The sequence below is a fragment of the Sorex araneus genome, chromosome X (genome assembly GCF_027595985.1).
Source record: "Sorex araneus isolate mSorAra2 chromosome X, mSorAra2.pri, whole genome shotgun sequence".
In the NCBI taxonomy this organism is placed as follows: domain Eukaryota; kingdom Metazoa; phylum Chordata; class Mammalia; order Eulipotyphla; family Soricidae; genus Sorex; species Sorex araneus.
This window is the reverse complement of record NC_073313.1, coordinates 324,260,808-324,285,969: the sequence shown is the minus strand read 5'-3', so window position 1 is coordinate 324,285,969 and position 25,162 is coordinate 324,260,808. Positions and strand designations below refer to the sequence as shown.

The 25,162-nt window shown below is 41.6% G+C and overlaps 1 protein-coding gene across 2 annotated transcripts in view; it reads right to left on the bottom strand.

Moving 5' to 3' along the window:
* The window catches only part of SANBR (SANT and BTB domain regulator of CSR), a 49,163-nt gene extending 28,138 nt beyond the window's left edge, over positions 1 to 21,025 (bottom strand). The window contains exons 1-7 of one of the 2 annotated variants that reach the window (XM_055122471.1): positions 20,898 to 21,025; positions 14,648 to 14,806; positions 9,450 to 9,636; positions 8,701 to 8,794; positions 4,797 to 5,035; positions 2,379 to 2,437; positions 928 to 1,088 (exon numbers count right to left, since the gene is read on the bottom strand). In XM_055122471.1, coding sequence (XP_054978446.1) covers positions 928 to 1,088; positions 2,379 to 2,437; positions 4,797 to 5,035; positions 8,701 to 8,794; positions 9,450 to 9,636; positions 14,648 to 14,797 — 890 coding nt within the window. In that variant the 5' untranslated portion in view covers positions 14,798 to 14,806; positions 20,898 to 21,025. Of the gene's footprint in view, positions 1 to 927; positions 1,089 to 2,378; positions 2,438 to 4,796; positions 5,036 to 8,700; positions 8,795 to 9,449; positions 9,637 to 14,647; positions 14,807 to 20,897 lie in introns of those variants that run through there. The other variant, XM_055122472.1, reaches the window with a different exon arrangement.
* Positions 21,026 to 25,162: the final 4,137 nt, after the last annotated feature.

The window sequence follows — 25,162 nt, the reverse complement described above, 5'->3', positions numbered from 1 at the left end:
TAATCCCAGTTATAAGCACAAACTATTACTAGTTTCCTTCCTGTCACGTTTGCTGTTATTCAGGCCACATGTATAGGTCTCAATCTTGTTTCCAAGAAATTAGCTCTTGGATAATTCCCTTGTGTTCAGAGCCAGGGGTAAGTCCTGAGCACTGCTGAGAGTGACCCAAAAATCAAAGCAAAATGAAACCAAAATTTAAAAAACCCGATTTTTTTTTTTTTTGGTTTGTTTTTGGGCTACACCCAGCTGTGCTCAGTGCTCCGAGCTCAGGGATCACTCCTGGTGTGGCTTGGAAAATGGAATCTGGTGCCGAGTTCTGAACCTGGGTTTGTTCTGTGCAAGATAAGTGCCCTACACACTACTCCTCTCCAACCCCCAAATCCACTCATCAGGGTCAGGAGATTGTACAAGAGTTAGAATACTTGTTGTGTATGTAACTGATCCTGGTTCAAATTCCTAGTATCACATACAGTCCCTGAGGACCTCCTGGGGTAACTCCTAAACAGAACCAGGAAAAGTCCTTCCAAGTATGGCTCAACCTTCCACCCCTACCCTCCTACCCCCCATACCACCACCAAATTACATCATACCATTCCTCCTTGCTGCCACTCATTCTTAGAATGAAGTTATTCTTGCTATGATCTAAATAGCTCCTAAGTTATATGACCATTGTTAAACTCATTTCATACCACTATTTCCTTTATACTAGGTCTATCTTAATGATTTTAATGCAATTCATTATATATTCCATACATAATAAAAAATAACTACTTTTTTTTTTACTTGAGCCAGCAGTTCTGGATAAATTTGCTTCAGTTGAAGTGGAAACATACAACTTTATTCTAAAATTAAGATATTCTACTTAATAATAAAATGTATATTTCAACCAAAAGTAATAGTTTATTTAAAATTAAATGTAAAAATTACCTCCTGAACTTATCCTTCTTGTCTTTTAAATCATCAACTTCATTGTGTGTAAACAGGTCAGCTATACGTGTGAGCAGATTTGCATTAATACAGTTCATGTTGCATGGGGTAGCAACTATGGCATTCATATTTTGGTGGCAATACTGAATGCATTGCTCGACCTAAAAAAAGAAAACCCCCAAAATGGATGTTGATAAAAGGGACATGGATGATAATATCATATAAGTCCTTTCAAAGACAAAAGTAATTTAAAAGCTTGATTCATGTGTCAGGATTAAATGAATTTTGCTTATTTGGGTTCATCTATACTAACTAAAGTAGTTTAGTAAGTCAAAATGATATCTCTATATATAGAGTAGAAAAAGAATTTTCAACCTTCTTATAATTTCAAATAATATATTAATCAAAATAGGAATAATATTTATGGTTGTGGCAGGTATAAATCTTTGTCCAGAAACACAAACATACAAGATATGACTTCTTAGGAATACGCACAGTAGGGAGTTTAAGACCCCTGAGTTGTAGGGGAAAAATTTCAGTTGCAGCAGTTACATTGTGCTTAGTCTTTCTTTCCCTCTATTTAATCTGAAGTTTATTTATTTTTTGAAAACTTTTGGGAAAATTTTTTTAAAATTTTATTTTCATAAGGTTGTTTACATTGATTACATTCAATATTTCAACACCAATTCCACCACCATTACTCCTTCCCACCACCATTTAGGGAAAAATTTTTGAGATTTTATTTTTTTATTTTGTTTTTTGGCCACATCAGCTGTGCTCAGGCCTTAACTTCTAGCTCTGTGCTCAGAGATCACTCCAGCAAACTCAGGAGACTATGTGGGATGCTGGGGATTGAACCCTGGTTGGTCCCCAGGTCAGCCATGTGCAAGGCAAGTGCCTTACCCACTGTTCCTCCCATACTTTTTTTCTGATATTAATTTTACTTCAGGGAAAGATTAACAAAAAAACGCATATACTAAAAGCATCCTTGTGAGTTTTGATATCTAAATCTAGTGAATAATTTTCATGCCAAGGAACACTGGCAATAATACATGAGAGTAGTACAGTGGGCAGGGCACTCTCCTTGCATGCAGCTAATCTGGGTTCAACCCTTGTATCCCATACGGTCCCAAGCCCTACCAGAAGTGATTCGTGAGTAAACCTTGTGATACAGGAGTAAACCTTGTGATACAGGAGTAAACCTTGAGCACCACTGGGTGCTGCCCTCCCCCCACAAAAAAAATTTCAAAAATGATACATAGTAGCCTTAACCCCTTTCCAACAGAACGAAGTGTCCTCAATAAAAACTCTAAGTTTATTCTAAAAGAATCACACTGTTGAATTAACAATGAATTCAGTAAGATGGCTTCAGAATTTTCTGGACACTGAAAAATCCAAGTATATGTTAAATAAAGCATAGATGAATAAAAGAGCCTTTTAAAAATACTTACTAGTGTATCCATTTTCAAAAACTCTGATGAAATAAGAATAGAAATAACATTTCCTGGTTCTGAAAAGAGAGAGAGAGAAAATTAATTCTCCTCTTGATTTCAAACTCAGTCTCCTTAGAATAGTCTCTTCTAAACTTAAAAGGTGTAACATTATAAGAACAATTAATTTAACCTTACTATAGCTAGTAGTTTATAGAGATATGACAGAAAATGAAAAGTTAAAATTTGAAAAAATAGACAAAATACAGTAAATCTGCCATAGAATTAGATTCATATAAAATAAAAACGACTACAGCCTAAGTTATGATATATGTATACTTCTTAACTAAATAAGAGAAGAAGATAATTAACTTTGAAGCTATTCATCATACTAAAATCATAGTGAGAAAAAAATTTTTATTTATTTTTCATGTGAGGTACAGTTACAAACTTATGAACTTTCATGTTTGCATTTCAGTCATACAGTGATCATTTTACCCATCCCTCCACCAGTGCCCATTCTCCTCCACCAATGTTCCCAGTATCCCTCCCACACCCCCACCCCCATCCCGACCACCCCATCCTGGCTCTGCGGCAGGGCATTCCCTTTTGTTCTTTCTCCTTTTGGGTGTTGTAGTTTGCAATAGAGATATAATGAGAAAAAAATTTAAATAATTACACTATGCATTTAAATGGTTGCAAATGATGCAGCTATTTTTAGTAAAGTTATTTCAAAAGTTTTGAATGCTTGCTATGTTGTGGAAGAGTTTTTCCTCATGGTGGAGGACACATTGGCTTATTACCTTTCCTACTGTACTTTGGCCCGGTCCAATCCTAATCAAGGCTAGATGTTACAGTTAGGATGACCTCTAATCATACGTGACAGTTTCTGTGTCTTTGGCACATGTTACTAGGAGTTTGAGTGAGACTCAAGGCTGAACACCTGGCACTGACACCCTGTTCTTGCCAACTTTTGCCCAGATATTCCCTTCTGCAGGGCCTCGCTTCAGGACCGCCTTGCAAGGTCGGGTCTTATCTCCAGTGCCCATCACCATAATCTACATTGCTGTAAGTTAAATTAAAAAGATTATGAAATAGGGGCTGGAGCAATAGTTGAGTGGGGAGGGTGTTTGTCTTGCACATAGTTGATCCAGGTTCGATCCCTGGCATCCGTTATGATCCCCCAAGCATTGCCAGGAGTAACTCCTGAGCATTGCTGGTGTGACAAAAAAAAAAATTCTGAAATAGAAAATTTAGTACAGTAGAAGAATTAAAATTACTTCTTAAATGGGGTCTGGGTAAGACTTCAGAGGCATACAGTGGAAAGAATAATGCCAGCTTAAGCTACCATTTTAGTAAATCTGTAATCTCCTATAAGGTATATTTAAGGAAAAAAAACTCTTTCACTATAATAATCCATGTAAGTAAGTGTCTTCAGTGGCTACAAATGCATTGCCACTGTTGCAGTTTTCTTCATTGTCTGACTTAAGTCACTCCTGATGACAGTTGGTCCTGTGGACCTCATGGCTCTATTCTTGGGGCACCAGGATTACCCTGGTGGCTCTCAGGAGCAACTTGGGGTACACGTGGTGGTGCATCCAGGGCCAGAAGGAATCAGGGATTGAATGTGGGGCCTAGTCCACGTCAGGCATATGCTCCAACCTCAAGAACATTCTTAAGACCTGTATAGGTCTTTTTTCAGTTTTAACTATGAGTACCTGATGTTGACTACAGTGTCCACCAGTATTGTTAGGTGCCCTGCCTTGATGCGTGCTAAAGTTTTTACCTTCTATTACTTCTGCAACAAGTGAACAAAGGTCAACATAAAACAAAAAGAGCTTGGGAAGTAACTCAACAGTAGAACACTTGCTTTGCGTGTGTGAGGTCCTGAGTTGGACCTCTGCCACAGAAATTTAGAAAAGGAAGAAAAAAAGACAGGGAAGTAATGCATAGTGTTATTAAGCAAAGTACTATGACCGCCAAGGTCCTCTAGAAGAGAAGCTCTAGGGGTCCAGGGAGATGGTACTGTGGGTAGGAAGCTTGCCTTGCATGTGGTGCAAGCTTGCCATCCCACGCGATCTCGACCTCCCCCTGCCAGCTCCCACAACACTGACAGAATATTTCCTGAGTGCACAGCTGGGCGTAAGACCTAAGTATTACTAAGTACAGCAAAACACTAGACAACATTTTTTTCTTTTAAAGAGGATACTCAATAGTTCCTGCATAACTGCTAATCTAGAGAATAGCCCACTTGCTATGTATTAATAAATTCACTATAACTTAATAAAATGGAAAAATGTCTATTTCTTAATTGACAGTTATTAATGTGAGCATAAATACTAATGCCCAAATTACTTTCCACATTTTAATTTTGGCCTAAAGCAGCTAAGGGATAACACACAAATTTCACTTCAAAATAAACAATAGATTATCTTTTACCTAAACTGGGCATCTCACAGTCTTGATTCTCCTTGGTGTTCCTTTTAACATATTTTATCAGCCAGTTGAAAATGTGAACATCACAATGAACTGAAATGTCCACCTCTTCCCAGCGCTGGGCATCCATTGATAAATATTCAGCAAAGTACTTCATTTCTGCTATCAAAAGATCCCGTGGGCAAATAAAATCTTCTTTCAAGTTTTTTGCTTCATCACATACATGTATCACCATGTTTGGCCTTCATAAATATATTACATAGAAACAAAATTATTAGATTTAGAAGAGGAGACAAGAATATTGACATTTGGGGCTGGAGAAGACAGTATAGCAGGTAAAGTAGGTAAGCACCTGCCTTGCATGCAGCTGACCCAGATTCCATCCATGGGACCCCGTATGGTACCCACCTCTAGCCCATCAAGAGTGATCCCTGAGCACAGAGTCAGGAGTAAGTCCTGTGCATAGCTAAGTGCGGGCCAAAACCCAAAACCAAACAAAAATGATACACTTATTAAAGTATAAAATTAAAACGTACTTGGAGGTTCTGACCACAAATCAGGGTTTGACACTCAGTATTTTTCATCTGTTTTGATTCGTATGAGATTATTATTAATTTTGGCTAAAATTCTGACTTAATAAAATGAAAATACTTTTACTGTATGACTAATATATGGCTTAAAAATATTAAGGTTTAAGTTCATTAAAACTTAAAAAATAATTCGCAAAAAAAAATAATACTTTTCTTTGTTTTGGGTCACCCTGTTGGTGCTCGGGGCTTACTCTTGCCTCTGCTTTGGCATTGCTCTCTGCGGGCTCGGGGGACCTTATGTGACGATGGTGCGTAGTGCAGGTCAGTGCAGGTCGCACTGACCTTAACCGCTGTACTATCTCTCTTGTACCTAAAAGAACATGTTCTAATTCTTTTTTTTTTTCTTTTTGGGTCACACCCGGCAATGCACAGGGGTTACTCCTGGCTCATGCACTCAGGAATTACTCCTGGCGGTGCTCGGGGGACCATATGGGATGCTGGGAATTGAACCCGGGTCGGCTGCGTGCAAGGCAAATGCCCTACCCGCTGTGATATTCCTCCAGCCCCGAACATGTTCTGATTCTTGTGAGAAATATAAAATAGCACTTTTACATGTATATGTGTGTGAATGAGCAGGAGATATAGATTAAATACTAAAATTGTATTACTGGGGCCGGAGCGATAGCACAGCGGGTAGGGCTTTTGCCTTGCACGCAGCTGACCCAGGTTCGATCCCCGGCATCCCATATGGTCCCCCAAGCACTGCCAGGAGCAATTCCTGAGTGCAAAGCCAGGAGTAACCCCTGAACATCGCTGGGTGTGACCCAAAAAGCAAAAAAAAAATTGTATTACTGTTCATAAATAGGAAAAAGATAAAATTATTCTTAACAAATACTAAAAATCTATCTACTTAGCTGGAAGTTTGTGACATTAAATATAAATAAGTAAAAGGTTCTGAAGACTACATGCGCTTTTATATACATATTTTAAAATAAGTTTAAATAACATACCAAAGAGTGCTTAAAAAGTGAAACTCCTTGAATTTATCTTCCCTTGAGAATTCTTTTGGTTTATTTTTGGGTCACATCTGGCAATGCTCAGGGGCTACTCCTGGCTTTGCACTACTCAGGAAACATCCCTGGTAGGGCTTTCAGGACTGGGATGGGACTTGCAGATGGGATGCCAGGGAATGCCAGGGATAGAACATGGGTCAGCCACAAGCAAGGCAATCACCATACTGACTGTGCTATCTCTCCGGCCCTCTCTTGAAAATTCTATCAGCTCAACTGGAAATACTGATATGATACACTACTGACTCCATGTCATTATAAAAGAAAAGGGCTAAAAAAAAAAAAAGGGCTATCTGCTTTACAGTTTCTTTTGAACTTCATAAATTTCTAACACACAAAAATACAGTAGTGGGGTCCTGTGATGGGTGGTCTTGGTCACTCTGGTGGTGGTGAGGTGAGGTAACTAACTGTATATGAAGACCATATACATCAATACTATTGTAAACACACAAACTTAACAACACTATAAGTATAAAACAATAACATTGGTACTATTGTAAAAAGCAGTAATACATCCCCCTGCCCCCACAAAGTACATTTGAAATAAAACTGGAGGACAAATCAACATTTCTGTTAAAAAAGGGAAGAACTCTTTACAAACTATTCTTGCAAAGAAATTATGTTCATAATTGAAGCTAGAGAGATGTTTGCCTTGCATGCACCTGACCTGGCTTTGATCCCCAGCATCCCATATAGTTTTCTGAGCACTGTCAGGAGTAATTCCTAAGTGCAAAACCAGGATTAACCCTTGAGCATTGATTGCCTCATGTAGCCAAAATACTCCCAAGAAATTATGATCAAATGTAAATAGTTAAAGGTCAAGATAATGAAACATAATGTTGTGTGGTTTGTATGAAACCAGATTATTATAACTAAAAATTGTTATGAACTAAAAATCACTGAATTACACAAATTGTAAATTTCTCTTTATGTTCTTCAGATATTCCTCGTTGTGCTTGTGAGTTCACTCCAACTGGGGCTCAGGACTATACGGTGCCAGGGATCAAATCTGGAGCCCTGGTGTGCAAAGCATGCATGCCAGCCCTCTGAGTCATCTCCCAGTCCCACAAGTGTCTTTTTTTTTTTTTGGTAGTAAAATATAAATAACCAATATAATGAACCAACTTAAGCTTTTTTTTTTTGTTGAGTACTGAGGATTGAACCCAGGACACCACACATGCAAGGGATGTATTCTACTAATGAGCTACATCCGTGGCCTGCATTTCAGTCATTAGTAAGTGGCAGACAGTGGCATGGTACACTGCTGTACAACATTCATCTCCAGCATTTTTCCAAAATGGTAAATGTTATCGTACAGAAATTATGTATTAATAAATATCTTGTGTGAAAAATGATCAAAACTGAAAAATAGAGGTAAAGAGACAGTGGATAGGGTGTTTGCCTTGCACACATGCCATCAGCTGGGTTCTATGCCTGGCACCATGTATGGTCCTCCAGACCCCACCAGGAGTCATCCCTGAACTCAGAGCCAGGAGTACGGCCTGGAGCACAGTTGAGTGTGACCCAGGCACCTCCCACCCCCACAAGAAAGGAACAAACCTAAAAAATATATAAAGACATTTCTGAGATGGTGAAAAAGAAATCTTGGCAGTGGAGTTGTGGGCAGGGGAGCACACCCATCTGTGCTCAGGGTTTACTCCTGGCTCTGAGCACAGGGATCACTTCTGGCAGTGGTTGGGGGACCTTATGTAGGCTGGGATCAAACCCAGGTCAGCTGTGTGCAAGGCAAATGCGTTACCTTCTGTACTATCTCTCTGGCCTTCTAAATTTTTAAATCTTCATTTGAGTGATGGTTATATAAACTAATAAACTTTGATTAAATGAATTAATCAAACTGAAAAATACATGCACTTTATTGTATGTAAAATATAAAAATATAAGTCATAGTTGCCATACATCGAAAGATGCATTTTTAAATGCTTATAAAGTGAGTAGATACATTCAAATCATTTCACAATACACATCAGCTTCTTAATAAAATTGGAAACTAATGGCAGAGATTTTTGAGTTTTAAATTGTATTCATCAAAGTTTTACGTTGAGATATTATCCCTCACATGTATAAAAGAGGAATTTTTCATATGGAAAACAACTTGTAAATAACAGTTATCAAGTAATGTTTTTTACAATTCCGTGTGAACTAACTTGATTTCAACTGTTTCAGCAACTGAGTAATATGAAATTCCTAAATTATGATAACTGATGTATATGATTACCAATTATATACTTTGTAATTTAAAGTGGATATTCATAGAAAATCTTATCTAGCAAAGAACCAGCCTCCTACCCTTCAGATTCTTCAGTCTTTTCTCCACCATTACGAGTAGTACCATTTTCACTTTCTGAAGAACAATTCCTTGTGGAAGCTAAACTATGTCTTCCTTAAATACAGAAACAAACACATACAAAAACAAAGGGGGGAGGTTAGTGTTTCTAGCTGAGAATAGTCTTTAATTATTGAGTGGTTACACTGCAAAGGCATGGTTTCCAGGGCTAAAGATGGCATTTTTCTTTCCAGATAATTAAGAGATAGTATTTTGTCAGATAATTAAGAGATGGTAATTTCTCGTAATATTTCTAAGGGTACTCTGAGGGAACAGCACTAAAAGAGGATCACAAATTCCTTCTATTACACTCAGGATTTAAAAAAATAATGATATGGTATACATGAGAGGGGGCAAATGTTCAAATCAACAGTATGGTTTTCTTTCTGAAACAACCAAAAACAATTCTGGGGTTTTGGGCTACACCCAGCAGTGCTCATGAGACCATTTTCTGCACTGCTAGGAACTAAATCAGAGCTGGATAAATACGAGGCAAGCACCTTATCTACCCTATATTGTCTAAGCTATATTAACAGATTATTTTTGATAATACTGTTTGAACTGTAAACATTTTTTTAATATAGCAAAGACAATTTTTTAAATTCAAGATGACAGAAACGGGTTTTTCAATCAATGTTTACATTAGCTTTTAAACAAAGTAGTTTACTGAATTGCATAATGTTTTGCATAATTACCCTCTGGACAAGTTTACCTGTTTTAGAAACGGCATCCTCACCAACAGGGGACTCCTGAAACTCTCCCTGTGTATCAAGCATCGAGGATTTGATATACAGGGCTAAGGTTTCCACAGGGTTTTCTCCTGTAGCCATTATGGGGTTGTAGTGGTTGTCCACCGGGGAACACCCCCTGAGCTTCAGTTCCTCAAACCTTTTTGCACACTGTCATGATACAGAAAAGAAGAAATAACAGATGGGGAGGTCTTTTATTAAAAAAATGAGGATATATTTGTTTGTTTTAACACTTTATTCTTGAATCACTGTGAGATAGACGCTGACAAAGTTGTTTATGATTAGGTTTCAGTTATACAGTGTTCCAACACCCATCCCTCCACCAGTGTACATTTCCCAGTGCCAGTGTCCCGTTTTCCCCATCACCACCTCCACCAGCCTGCCTCTCTGCACTTTTCTTCTCTCTCTTTCTCTTTCTCTCTAAAAAAATGAGAGTGTATTTTCTTGCCTTCTATTTTAAGAGACTTTTCCAGAATCACTGGGTACAATCTAGATAATAAGAGCACATATCAATAAACAAAAAAATTTTTGAGGGGGAGGCCACACCTCGTGGTGCTTAAGGGTTTATTCCTGGCTCGGTGCTGAGGAATCGCTCCTGGAGGTGCATGGGGGAAGATACGTGGAGCTGGGAATCAAATAGCGCCTTACCTGCTGCCCTATTTCTCTAGCTCCAATAAGCAATACTTTTTTCAGGACTCACCACCAGAGCCCTGGTTGTGTGCAGGCCTTACTCCTGGCTCTGCAGGCAGGACTCACTCCTGGTGGGACCTGAGGAACCATATGAGGTGCTGGGGACCAAATCTAGATTGGATACATGCAAGGCAATCACCCAACCCACTGGACTATTGCTCTGGCCCCTAAACAATAATTTCTATTGAATTATTATTTTTTTTAATTCAGGGTAGATTTTATTTTGGGGGGGGGGTTTTGGGACACACCTGGCGGTGCTCAGAACTTACTCCTGGCTCTGTGCTCAAGGATAGCTCCTGGTGGGGTTTGGGGGAACCATATATGGTGCTGGGGGGTTTAAACCATTCAACCAAATGCAAAGCAAGTACATTAACTCATGTACTTATCCATCTGAAGGGTAGTTTTCTTTTTAACCTAAAGGCATAATATACAAATGTCTTTAAAATTACAAATTAATTACAAATTAATTAAATGTGTACAGCTCAAGGGATGGGTGTTAGAACATTGTATGACTGGGGCCGGAGCGATAGCACAGCGGGTAGGGCGCTTGCCTTGCACGCGGCCGACCTGGGTTCGATCCCCGGCATCCCACATGGTCCCCCAAGCACTGCCAGGAGCAATTCCTGAGTGCAAAGCCAGGAGTAACCCCTGAGCATCGCTGGGTGTGACCCAAAAAGCAAAAAAAAAAAAAGAACATTGTATGACTGAAACTCAAATACAAACAACTTTGTAATTGTGTTGTGATTTTGAATTGCATCATTCACAGTGATTCAATTAAAAAGTTAAAAAACTGTAATAGAAAAAAATGAAAAATGCCTTTATCTATATTTCTCCATGGTTTGTATCTATTATGTTGATAATTTTATTAAAATACTTAAGAACTTGGTTCTTTGTATTAACTGAGTTTCAAGTGCAAACTCTAAATGTGAATGGAAAGCAGATTCAAAAGTATCTAATTATGGGGCTGGGAAGACAGCTCAACGGGCCGAGCACATGCTTTGCATGTGGGATTCCTGGGTTTGATCTTTGGTACCACATGGTTCCCCAAACTCTGCCAAGAGCAACTTCTAAGAACAGTGCCAGGAGAGATGCTGAGTACCATTGGTGTGGTCCCAAAACCCTCAAAAATATTTCATTAGTGACATTAAATTTTCTTTAATGACATAATAAAGGATGTTCTAAGATTGAGATTTTCCTTATAAAAATACTGTAGTAACTCTTCATAGTTATACATCAGGATATAGTTTGTTTCTAGCAGGGTATTCCCCTTTAACACAGATTAGAGGCTGTCAAGAGTGTATTTATCAGGGCTGGAAGATAGGACACTGGGTAGGGCTCTTGCCTTGAACACAACTAACATGGGTTTGATCCCTGGTATCTTGTATGGTCCCTGAGCCCCTTTAGGAGTGATCCCCGAGCACAGAGCCAAGAGTAAGCCCTGAGCATCACCGAGTGTGCCCCGCTTGGAAAAAAAAAGTTAATTTATCATAGCAAGGCTAAGTATACCTTAATGAAAATGTCATTTTTATATGTTCATTAGGTCACAATGTAAAATATTTCTCTTGGACTGGTCCCTGGTAGGAAGCTTGCCACAAGGGGGGTGCAGTTAGGACTGAGAAGGGGCCACTATGACAATGATGGTTAGAAATTATCTTCCTGGGGGCTGGAGAGATAGCACAGCGGGTAGGGCGTTTGCCTTGCACGCGGCCGACCCGGGTTCAAATCCCAGCACCCCATATGGTCCCCTGAGCACGGCCAGGGGTAATTCCTGAGTGCAGAGCCAGGAGTAACCCCTGTGCATCGCCAGGTGTGACCCAAAAAAGCAAAAAAAAAAAAAAAAAGAAATTATCTTCCTGGACAAGAACTGAGTGCTGAAAGGAAGCAAAGTGATATGCATGATACACTTACAGTAACAGTATTGCAAACCACAGTGACCAAAAGGAAAAAAGGAAAAGAAAGTTTCTGTGTATGTGACAGAGAGAAAGGGTGCAAGAGTGAGAGCGAGAGGCGAGAGAAGAGAGAGAGAAAGAAACAGAAAGAGAGACAGACAGAGAGGGAGAGAGAGAAGAAAAGTGCTTGCCATAGAGGCAGGCTGGAGGGATGAGGTGATGGAGGTGGCGGGAGGGATACTGGGGACATTAGTGGTGGGAAATGTGCACTGGTAAAGGGATGGATGTTAGAATACTGTAGGACTGAAAATCAAAAACAACTTTGTAACTGTGTTTCTGAGAGACTATTCAAAACACTTTTTCTTTTTCCTTTCTTTCCTTTTTTTTTTTTTTTTTTTTTGCTTTTTGGGTCACACCTGGCGATACTCAGGGGTTACTCCTGGCTCTGCACTCAGGAATTACTCCTAGTGGTTACTCCTAGGGGACCATATGGGATGCTGGGAATCGAACCCGGGTCAGCTGCGTGCAAGGCAAACGCCCTACCCGCTGTGCTCCAGCCCCTCAAAACACTTTTTCTTAACTGGGGTTATTTTCCTTTCACCTGATATCAAAACAGTACGGAAAGTAAGTAATTCAATATGGAGCTGTTAATAGGATTAGATTGACGATATCAATGGACTGAAACAGTAAGTTCAAAAATAGATCTGCTATGTACTAGGTATTAAGAGATTACTGTAAAATACTTCCTTTGTAAGTATATGTTCTTTACAGATGTTTTACCTAGTGATAATTATTTTAAAATTGACACTACTTAAAAATAATATGATAATGGCTGGAGATAATATAGTGGGTAGGGCACTTGTGCTGCATTCAACTGGGTCAGGTTCAATCCCTGGCACCCCGTATGGACCCTGTGCCCCACCAAGAGTGATCCCTGAGTGCAGACAGAAGCCCTGAACACAAGTAGATGTGGCCCCACAATAACAACAACAAAATCTGATTCACATTTAGTTCCAATTTAGTTAAAAGTTAATTTTTCAGGCCTGGAGAGCCCATACAGTGGGAAAGGTGCTGTCCTCGCATGAGGCCATGCTGGGTTAGATCCCCAGCACCACACAAAGCCCTTCCAAGCACTGCCTGGAGAGTATTTGAGCATAGAACCAGGAGTGAGCTCTGAGAACTGCTGGGAGTGACCCAAAGATTAGATAATAATAATAATAATAATAATAATAATAATAATAATAATGATATTATTCCTTGGCACACATGGGTGGCACCAGGTATCAAACTCAATAATGATAATAATATTTTAAAAAAGATAATATAAATAAATTTCTAAGGTTTCTGGGATATAGCTCAAATGGTAGATTATGTGACTGGCATGCCCTTATTTCAGTGCATGACAGCACACAGCATGCAGGTGTGGCCCAAAAACCAAAAAACAAAAACCAAAACACACACTAGAAGAAAGGACAAAGGTGAGAAAGGGACTTGGTCGAGGAGATATGCATTCGTATCAAGGGAAGACAGTAATGTCATGGTATACGCCAAGACTCCATACTAGACAAAAGAAAGAAAAGTTGAGAGAGAATGAAGACATGAAGACTTTGAAGGCACATGGCAGTATAGGCTGAACAAAAACCCAAAAAAATCTATGCTATTACAGACTGTACATGTGTGTTATAATTGTGATTTAACTTCAATCAAACACCTATGACACTAAATAAACAGTACTAGTTTGAGTGCTTTTGGTTTGTATCCATGACATATAAATTTGTTCACAGTAGTATACGTATTTTGTTCTTTTGGGTGGAGTTTTGGGTGACACCTGGCTGTGCTCAGGGATCACTCCTGATGGGCTCATAGGGGGTGCTTGGGATCAAACCTGGGCGCTTGCAATGCAAATGCCTTATCTGCTCTAGTATCTCTTTGGCCCAGTAGCATACATTTTTTTTTTTTTTGCTTTTTGGGTCACACCCAGCAATGCACAGGGGTCACTCCTGGCTCATGCACTCAGGAATCAACCCTGGTGGTGCTCAGGGGACCATATGGGATGCTGGGATTTGAACCCGAGTCGGCCGCGTGCAAGGCAAACGTCCTACCCGCTGTGCTATCACTCCAGCCCCAGCATACATATTATAAAGTTGGTACATCCTTGACTTTTATGTTAAAAAATGACTGAAGCTGGATGCCAGAGAGATAGTACAGTGGGTATGGTGCTTGCCTTGCAGATAGCAGACTCAGGTTTGATCCCGGCACCCCATACTGTTCCCTCAGTCTCTCCATGAGTGATTCCTGAAAGCAAAGCCAGGAGTAAGCCCTGAACCTCGCCCAGGAGCGGCCCCTCCGAAACTAATTTGCACCCCCAAAAACCAAAGTCAACAGGAATTTTCAAATTTTCTTTCCTTTATGAAACCTTATATAGTAGAGAATCACAGCTTTATAGATTTAATAATACATTATCTGATTACAAAAACTATACTTTTATATGCTGAGTAACTAAAATTTGTCTTCATTGTTCTTTAAAATTTGTTACTTTTTCAGATTTTCTTTTCAAGAGGTATCTGGGGACAGTTATTTACCTCTTTGGGTGTTAATCCAGGCACAAGTCTTGCCACAGTTTCCCAGTTGATGGTCTGATGAGTTCCGATTAATGGATAAAGAATCATGTCTAACACCATTTGGTTGTTATTGTTCAGGAAATTGTTGTTTTCTGAATATCCATGACTCATCTTTTGGAACTAGAGACAGAAAGAAAAAATTACTCACATCTTACGTTCAAATGCTTTGAGAATGTTAATAAATCAGTTACACTTGACCTAAAATAAATACAGAATATACAGCTTATATTTCTTCAAATATAATAGCATGTGCATGGATAGACAGAAAAACAAATAGGTGGATACATGTTATTTAGAAAAAACATAACAGAGGACCAGAGCAATAGTACAATTGATAGGGTGTTTGCCTTGCACTCAGATGACCCAGTTTCAATCCCCCAAATGCCCCCAAACCAAAAAAGTAAAAACATACCAAAATATTAACGTAGAATCAATGTGATAGGAAGAAATATTAACTATAATATTCATAATAGTCTTTTGATGTTGTGCTCAGAATTCACTCCTGACAGTGCTCAGGGGACCATATATAGCCTCCAAACCAAAAAAAAAAAAAAAAACAGAAAGAAAAAATAAAGACTGAATAAAAAAAATAACACTCTTTTAAAGAAAAAAGTCCCTCTAGGACAAAGCAGTATTTCCTTTAGAGCACACTTAATTTTAGATGCAGTAAATGAAACAAAATCAAGCTAATCTGGGCGGGAGCAATAGCACAGCATGTAGGGCGTTTGCCTTGCATGCAGCCAAGCTGGGTTCAATTTCCAGCATCCCAGATGGTCCCCCGAGCACCACCAGTAGTAATTCCTGAGTGCATGAGCCAGGAGTAACCCCAGTGCATCGCCAGGTGTGACCCAAAAAAAGAAAAAAAAATCAAGCTAATCTATCTTCTAGGCTAACCATAATCACTGTTGCTGTGCTATGTGGTTATTAGCTATAAAAAGTAGAAGATTATATCTTTCATTTGTTTGGGGGCCACATTCAATAGTGATGCTCAGGGGACCACATGCAGTGCCAAGAATTGAAAATGGGCCTCCTGCTTTGCATGCACTCAGTCTGTTGAACAATCTCTCTGGCACAGATCATATCTTATAGTTAGTTGTAAGACAGTGAACAAAAAATTTAAGAACTGATGTCCACTCTACCTCAATAAAGCTAATCCAACAATACAAGAATGTAAAGTATTTTTTATCAATGGATCTGAAATATTTCTTACTTGGAGGCTGGAGCAATAGTACAGCAGGTAGAGCCTTGTATTTGGCCGACCTGGGTTTAATCCCCAGTATCCCATATGGTCCCCCAAGCACTGCAGGAGTGATTCCTGTGTGCAAAGTGCAAAGCCAGGAGCAACCCGTGGAAATTGCCAGGTGTGGCACCCAAACAAACAAAACCCCCTTAAATATTTATTTTATTCACTTACTAAATGCCCACTATATGCAAGGCACTGTACCTGGAGTTGGAATGTAAATTTACAGATAAAAATAATGGAAGAGAAGAGATAGACTAAAGGGCTGGAATAAATGCTTTGCATGAAGAAGACCCAAGTTTAAGCCCTGGCACTGCATGATCCTATGAATGCTGCAAGGAGCAGCCTCAGAGCACTAATGGGGTGTTCTCACCCAAAAATAATTTTGTTTTTTGTTTTTGGGTCACACTTGGTGGTGCTCAGGGCTAACTCCTGGCTCTGAGCTCAGGGATCACTTCCTATATGTCAGGAGATATATACGAAGCTGGAGATCAAACCTGAGTCAGCCACATGGAGGTGAGCACCCTAACTGCTGTACTGCTGCTCCCAATTTATTTATTGACTTATTTTTGGATTTGTGGCCACATCCTGTGGTGCTAAGGGGTTAGTCCTCGCTCTGTTATCATGAATCACTTCTGGAGAACATATGGGATGTCAAGCATCAAGCCTCGGTCGGCTGTGCGCAAGGCAAGCAACCTTACCTGCTCTACCATCACTCCAGCCCCCAAATTTTAAAATAATGACAAGGGTTCCCAGATAGTCATAACTCTGATTTATTAGATAAAAAATTCTGGATTATGAATATAATCTCCAAACATAAGTTGTTCCTATGAAAAATATCTATTTTATAAGAACAAAACAAAGGGACACTGACAGTACAGTTGAAATAGTATCTGACGCTGCAGAAAAAAGAAAAAGAGGAAAGAAACAAGCAGTCTTCGGACCCAGGTGTCTGGAGCCTTGGTTTGAATTCTAACTCCATAATGCTCGCCAAGGAAAATCATCCAAACTTCAGCAATAAAATTAAGTGATAGCAATTTTACAGACTGCTGTAACAAATATTATGAACCATAAAGTAACAATGCCTACTTCCCAAGACTATGCTGAGGAGTACTGTGAGATCTCTAAATACTGGAATGAGGAAACTCTGAGACTAATATAATGTAACTGTTTACATAAGACACAGCAGGGGGTGGACAATATAAAGTTATCCTACTTGTTTCTACATGAACATTAAAATAGAGAAAAGAGGGGAAAGAGCAATAGTGGAGGAGGTAAAATACTGCAAGGAGTTAAAACACCTTGCAGCAACCCACCCTGGTTCAATCTCTAGCACCATATACATCTTAACACCCCAAGCATTGCCAAGAGTGATCTCTGAACACAGAGCCAGAAGCAAAGCCCGAGCAATGCTGGATGTGGCCCCAAATCACTCCCCCCAAAAAAAACTGAAAAAGTACAGGGGTTAATAAGCTTGCCTTGCATGAGGCAGACCCAAGTTCAGTCTCCAACACCACATCATCCCCCAGCACAAATGGACGTGACCCCTGAAGTACAGACAGGGGGGAGGGTGGTAGACCCCCGAAACTGTTGGGTGTGGTGCAAACCACACACCTATAACAAAAAACAAAAGGAAAGAAAAACCAAGCTCCTCTAAACACCACAACTTCCAAGGAACCAGAGCAGTGCCGTGCAATAGGCTAGAATCAGGTAAGAGGTCCCAGGGTAGACGCTGGAGCTGACTGCCCAAATTTCCAACTATGAACAATCAAATTCATGGAGCTGGAGTGATAGCACAGCAGGTAGGGCGTTCGCCTTGCACGTGGCCGACCCGGGTTCGAATCCCAGAATCCCATATGGTCCCCTGAGCACCGCTGGGGGTGATTCCTGAGTGCATGAGCCAGGAGTGAGCCCTGTGCATCGCCGGGTGTGACTCAAAAAGCAAAAAAAAAAAAATTCAGACTATCGCTGAGTCTCAATTTTTTTTGTCTGTAAAACAAGACTAATGTCCTTTGGGGCTTGAGATTGAAACATCCCAAATTTGGCGGTGGGAAGGTGTAGTGATGGTGGGATTGGTCTTTGAATATTAAATGTAATCAAATATTGTGAACTACCTTATAAAATTTTAAAAAAAGACTAATGTCTGTAACTAGTCTGTCCGTAACTAGTCTGTAAAGTCTTATGTGTGTAGTACCTGAAACTGTGTCCAGGTAACATGGAAGGCACGATTTGGGCAGTGGACCTTCTGGAGTTGTCTAGCACACAGCCAGGACTACATAGCTCAAGCCTATAACATTACCATTCTGGGTCTCCTCAGATGTAATAGTCTTAAAGATAAATATGGCAGGAAAATGGAGAGGGGGAAGCCCACAAATGTGGCTCAGTGGTAGAGCATCTGCCCTGCAGGTGAAAGGCCCCAAGTTTGATGCCTGGCACTGCCCCACATGTGAGAGGTGATAGCAAATGCATGATCTCTGCTACATTATTACCCAGTGTGTGCGAGCACAGCCACTAAAAGGTGTGTGACCACTGGAGAACACCAGAGCCAAGTGTGCAACCCCTCCACCTCGAAAACTAAGATGAGGAGAGGGGGAAAAAGGAGAACGGTTTCTGAGTCCTGGCCAGCCTCATCACTTGAAGCACTACAACTTAGGGTTTCAGTACAATAGCCTCTGCTCAATGGCAAGGAAATAAAATCCAACTGGGGTTAGTGTAAGGAATAATAGCAATCTATATTTACAAACAATACCCAGCGTATTGCCGGGCATTTGAAAGGGGAGCAATTTGATTACAATTATTCCCATCTACCTCCATGTTTTTGGTCACTAGTGGTACATAGTTTTTCTAAGAACTAGTTTATTAACTGAAACATTGCCCTGCCAAAAACAAAAGCCAGAATGGTAGGACATCGGGTAGTGAGCTTGCTTTTCACGTGGCTGGCCAGGGTTATAGTCCAGATGCCACATATGGTCCTCTGAGCCCACCAGGAGAGATTCCTGAATACTGAGTCAGGAGTAAGCCCTGAGCATCGCTGGGTATGGTGCCCAAACCAAAAACAATGACAGCACCACCACCAAAACCCCAAAACAGATTTTATAGTATTTCATGCTCTCCTCCTGGGTGCCAAGCACGTTCTCAATTGCCATATTTGTGATGTATATACTTGGGATGTACATTATGGCATGGGTTATTTTCCTATTGTTTGTTTAACTCACTAGGAAGTAGTCTTTAACAGATTAAAGACCCCAGGCAGAACAGGGTATAGGTGTGGTTTTTTTTGTTTTTTTTTTTGAGGAGGAGGTTTATTTTGGAAAGCTTTATTTTGTTGTTTTACTTCCAAAACGATTCATTTAGTTTCAAGAAGATTTACTGTGGCCTAGAAAACACAGACAGATGTTGAGTAAGAACTAAACATCTTCTCATCTAGGGCCCGGGAGATAGCATAGCAGTTAGGGAACATGGCTAGCACTCAGCAGACCTGGTTGATTCCTGGCACCCCACAGTCCTGTCCCCTGGCTCAGTGCAGCTGAGAGAAGCCCTGCAGGCCCCTGGGGACCACCCAGGTGGCCTGGATCCCCCATTGCTGGGCCCTGCACCGAACTGCCTGCCAGTCAGGGTGGCAGATAACAGGTAACCAGTAGGACCCTTGTATCTGAGTATCGCTTGGGAGCTACTCCCCCAATACTGATCACATTAAATATTCAAAAACCTATATTTATATATCAAATATACTACTCATTTATAATGCACATGTTTAAAATAATTTATATCATCTAAATGTGAAAATCTATGATATTCTTTATCGAATCATACCAAGCAGGGAAAAAATCACCCAATATTAAAATATCAATTCCAGTTGAATAAAATTCAATAAAGCATCCCTTAGACTTGGACTGTAGTATAAAATGCATAGCACTGATTTAACACATAAACTTAACACAAATTAACAGAAACTCTTGTAATCTGTCACAGAGCACCTGATTCTGGAAAAAAAAAATCAATACAGGCTTACTGAAAGCTAAAATAAAAAATAGCTGAAACCACACTATAACTAAACTCACCCCAATCCATAGCATATTAAAAAAGTTCATGTTTATGGTGAAATATGTTAGCAGAAAAAAAAAATCCTCTTTGCTCTTTTCTGCTTTTCCAAAGTTAAATAACTGAGGCGGTGGTCACAAAATACTTCTATCTTCGTGTTTTAAAATTTCTTTTCACACAACACACCTATGGAGAACACACCTCGGCCCTCTTCCCCCTTCCCCCCGCCCCATTCCCACAATTTTGGATTATTTAAATATAGAAAGGCCACCTATTAAGACCAGAGGACCACGCCCGGCATCTGATGACTTTTTTCCTTTTTCAAATGAAAAAGGATCTTGTCCACAGACCGTTCCCTCCCGACAGTGACAAAACGGTACGACAGAGTGGGCCGGTGGGGCGGGGATGGAGACGCCTCTGGCAGAAAGAGGATGATAAAACGAAGACAGCCAGCGTTTATGGGGGGCAGAAGCCTCGGACCCCACATGAGGACCAAGGAGGCTGCCATTGATGAAGAAAGAAAAATCCTACCTGAGATCCGGGAAGAATGGCTCCCGACGCAGCACGTCCGCGGCATCCCAGACCTTCGCCCCCCAGTTCCCCAGCCGGCGCCCCGCGAAGGGGCAGACACTTCTCGGGGGCCGAGCGGGTCGGGGACGGACAAAGACGCCGGACAGTGGGACGGAGCCCGGGGAGAAGCGCGGTGCACCGGGGACGCGACCCGCGGGCAGGAACTGGGCTTCCTCGGCCGGGGCGCCGGGGATCAGGCAGTGGGACTCGGGGGCACATGGACTCGACTGAGGGCCGTCTGGGCGAGCAGGACCCGGGCCCACCCTTCCCGGGGCAGGGGGCCCGAGCGAGAACGGGCTGCGACTGGTGATACCGCCCCTCGTCCCCACGGGCCCCGCGTCCCCTCCCGGTCTCGCTCACCTCCACAGGGGGCCGCGGAGGCCCCCGCAGCGCCTTGATCACTCGCAGCGGTCGGCACCGCCCACGCTCGTGCCATCCAGCTCCGGCTGCCCGGCCCGCACACCCCGCACCGCGCCCTGGCACCGCCTCCGCCCGCTGGGCCACGGCGCAGGGGGCGGGGCAGCGTTGCGGGCCAATCGCGAGCCAGAGCCTCAGCGGCGGAGCCAATGAGCTGTAAGCCTTACCCGCGGGAGGGGGTACCCCACCAGCGGCTGCAGCTAGCAGTCCTCTATCCTCGCCTTTGCCTCCCCCTTCTTCTTTTTGCATGCACTCCCAGGCTTGTCGCAGTGCAGCGTCCGCACCCTTAGAGCGTCTTGTTTCTTAGCAACTAGGTCCTCTGAGTCTGATCTTTGGTGACCAACTGTGAGTTCAGAAGGGGGAGCACAGTGGAGATAGAAGAATGCGTGAAGAATAGATGAAATGGTAGCTGGCGCAGGTCACTTACACGTCTATTTGTATTAGGCAGAACAGGAAAACTATGTCTGAGGGACACCGAGTACCGAGGGATTTTTTTTTTTTAATCAAGAATCATCTCTTGAAAAATGGTTTAGTGGTGTTGTCTCAGATATGTGAAAGTAGGAGTCGAATTCTTGACCAAAGGAAAAGAGAAGTTATTCACTGAATGAGTGATACAGTAACAAATGATGGTCTTGATAGGGAAAACATTGCAGACTGGAAGGCTAGTAACTCTTCCTGAAGATAATGGAGGAAAGGGTTATCTACCTTCAATTGGAGGCAGATTATTAAGCCTACATCATTAAGGGAAGTGATATAGAAAAGGTCAGAATGTGTTTATTACCACAAAAGACAAGGGTGAACAAAAAGAAATGAGATCAGTTTAGAATTAATCTGCAAAGAGTGAGATATTATCTCACACCAGTGAGAATGGCTTCTGTCATAAAGTTTTGGGGGTTGAGGAGGGCGGGAATAGTGAAAAAGGAACCTCTGCTCATTGTTTTGGTGTGAATGCCTCCAGTTCAGCCCCTATGGAAAACTGTGGGATTTCTAAAATAAAAGCTTCCTTCGATATGTCCCAGTTCTTGGCATCTACTCCCAAAATTAAAAAAAAATCAATTTGAAAAGATATATACACACCTATGTTTATAGAAGTGCTGAATATGGAAATAACCCGACTGTTCAGTGAGAGATAAATGGATAAGAAGTTGTGGGTTGGGGATAGAAAAATGGTTGAAATTATTAGCTCTGCATAAAAAGACTTAGGAAGCCAAATCTTTTTTGATTTTGAGATTGCCAATCTCAGCAGCCAATCTAGCTCGATCCTGGTCACCACAAGGTCCCCAGGTCCCCCAAGCATGGAGTCCTGCCAAAGTGATCCCTGAGCACCACTGGGTGTGCCCCCTCAACGTTGTGGGTTTTGTATACCATGCAAGTAGACCAGAGATCATATAGGGGATAAAGAGCTTGTCTTGCATGTGGTTGACCTGGTTTCAACCTGCAGCAGTTCATGGTTCCTTGCAGAGGAAGGAAGGGAGGGAGGGAGGATCCATTTCATTGCAACTTGCATAGAACCGGTGGGTATCATGTTAAGCAAATAAGTCAGAGAAAGAGAACAAATATTGAAGTCTCATTTATTTGTGGTATATGAAGAAAAAGTAACAGATAATATCAAGTGATGATAAATGCTTAACCTTGGATTACAAAACTTAGGTCACCACGTAGTAGGGGAAGGAAGGAAGAGGTGCACCAGGTGACATAAGGACATTGGTGTGGAGCACTTTGGTGGTGGTGAAGATGAAGTAACTTTTATATTAAAATTATAAATGGTAATACTAGCCACACTAAGCAGATTAGACAACCATGCTATCTAAACTGCAACAAAATTTCTAAATGAAAAAAATAATTCCTTTGTAAGCAGAAATGGAAAAGACTGGTACTCTGTTACTGATCCCTATGCAGAACATCTGCACCTGCTGTGATCCCAGACTCCTGGGCATCTGTGCTACCAGTTACCATCTTAGGTAACACCTGAAGCTTTCCCCCAGCACTCTCCAGGCTCTTCTTGGACAAGATACATTTCTAGAATGATATATCTAGAAAAGATTCTTAAGATCAATTTCTGTAATTTTGCATTTTAAGGTTAGACAAATGGCATGTGAACTATCCAAGTTCAAATAACCTACTATGTTCAGTGCACTTTTCTCAGATAATTTTCATCAATGTTCAAAAATTTCTTCCTAAGGCTGTTTAGTTTGGGGGCCATACCTAGCAGTGCTTAGAGCTTAGAGCTTAGTGCTTATAGCTCTGTGCTCTGGGATCCCTCTTGGTGGGGCTTGGGGGACCACATGTGGACAGGGATTGAACCCGGGTAGGCTGCATGCATGGCAAGTGACCTACCTGTTGTATCATCTCTTTGGCTTTCCTGAGGCTTATGTAGAAGAAGCAATTTTACCCAAGATTTTCATCCACTTCCCTCTCCTTACCAAATCTAAGCTTTGTGTACTCATATATGTCTCTCCATTAGTTTTGCTTGCTTTAACAGCGTTCCAAAACACAGGCTTTTTTTTTTTTTTAGCTCTTGTGGTACTCAGGGGCTGGAGCGATAGCACAGTGGGTAGGGCGTTTGCCTTGCATGCAGCCGACTCGAGTTTGGTTCGTCCGTCTCTCTCAGAGAGCCTGGCAAGCTACCCAGAGTATCTCGTCCGCAAGGCAGAGCCTGATAAGCTCGTGGCATATTTGATATGCCAAAACAGTAACAAGTCTCAAAATAGAGATGTTACTGGTGCCCGCTCGAGCAAATCAATGAACAACAAGACGACAATGCTACAGTGCTACAGTGAGTAGGGGCCTGAGTAGGGGCCACTCCAGCAGCATGGGAGGAGCCATGTGGTGCAAGGGATCAAATGTAGGCCCTATGCAATGCTTATGCTCAGTCTATTCAGAGAGAAATGTAGTTTGCTCCTTTCTGTTATATTTTTCTTAAATAAATTTCTTTTTATTTTGGGGGGTCACGCCCGGTGATGCACAGGGGTTACTCCTGGCTCTTCACTCAGGAATTACTCCTAGTGGTGCTCAGGGGACCATATGGGATGCTGGGATTAGAACCCGGGTCGGCTGCATGCAAGGCAAATACCCTACCCGCTGTGCTATCACTCCAGCCCCAAGTAAATTTCTTTTTAAATAAAAACTATTAAAAAAATTATTGCTCTCCAAATTACAGAAGACGTAGGTTGTCCAGGGTTAACAATGATGCTATATTATCACTGACAAACATCCACCCCATGGGATCAGAGAGATAATACAGCATGTAGTGTACAGCACTTGCCTTGCACACAACTTACCCTGGTTTGATCCCTGGAACTTTTCATGGCTTCCCAGAGCACCACCAGGAGTGATCCCTGAGGGAGCCAGAAATACCCTCTGACCACCATTAGTTATGGCCCATATCCTCTCCTGTACCCCACCTCTCCCCCCAATAAACTGACAAAAGCATGTGTTCACCCTGAAGTTCTACATGGTGTTGTCACAGTTTATGCATGCGGTAGTTCTATGTCCAACATTATTGAATCATGACTGCTTACTTCTAAACAGTAACTTTTCCCTTTGTGCCACAGTACCTGTGTTGGCAAAGGTAGAAATTCCCACCTTTCTTATTTTGATTTTGGTTTATGAATATTTGGGGCCACACCCATTAGTGCTCAGAGCTAACTGCTGTCTCTGTGTTCAGGGATCACTCCCGGTATGTAGCAGGGGACAAGAGAGATACTGGGATCAAATCTAGGTCTGCTGCATGCCAGGCAAATGCCCTACCTGTTGTACTGTCTCTCCAACCCCACTAGTTTGAATTTTTTTTTTTTTTTGCTTTTTGGGTCACACCCAGCGATGCTCAGGGGTTACTCCTGGTTTTGCACTCGGGAATTACTCCTGGCAGTTCTTGGGGGACCATATGGGATGCCGGGGATTGAACCTGGGTCGGCCGCGTGCAGGCAAATGCCCTACCCGCTGTGCTACTGCTCCGGCCCCCAGTTTGAATTTTTTAAAAAAAATTTTTTTTTATTAGTGAATCACCGTGGGGGTATTGTTACAGACTTACAAACTTTGTGCTTGTATTTCAGTCATATCGAGTACCCATCCCTCCACCATTGCCCATTTTCCACCACCAATAGTCCCAGCATCCCTCCCACCACCCCCACCTCGTTACCCTCCCCCGCCCCACCTCTGTGGCAGGTGTTCTCTTCTTTTGGGTGTTGTGGTTTGCAGGTGAGGTA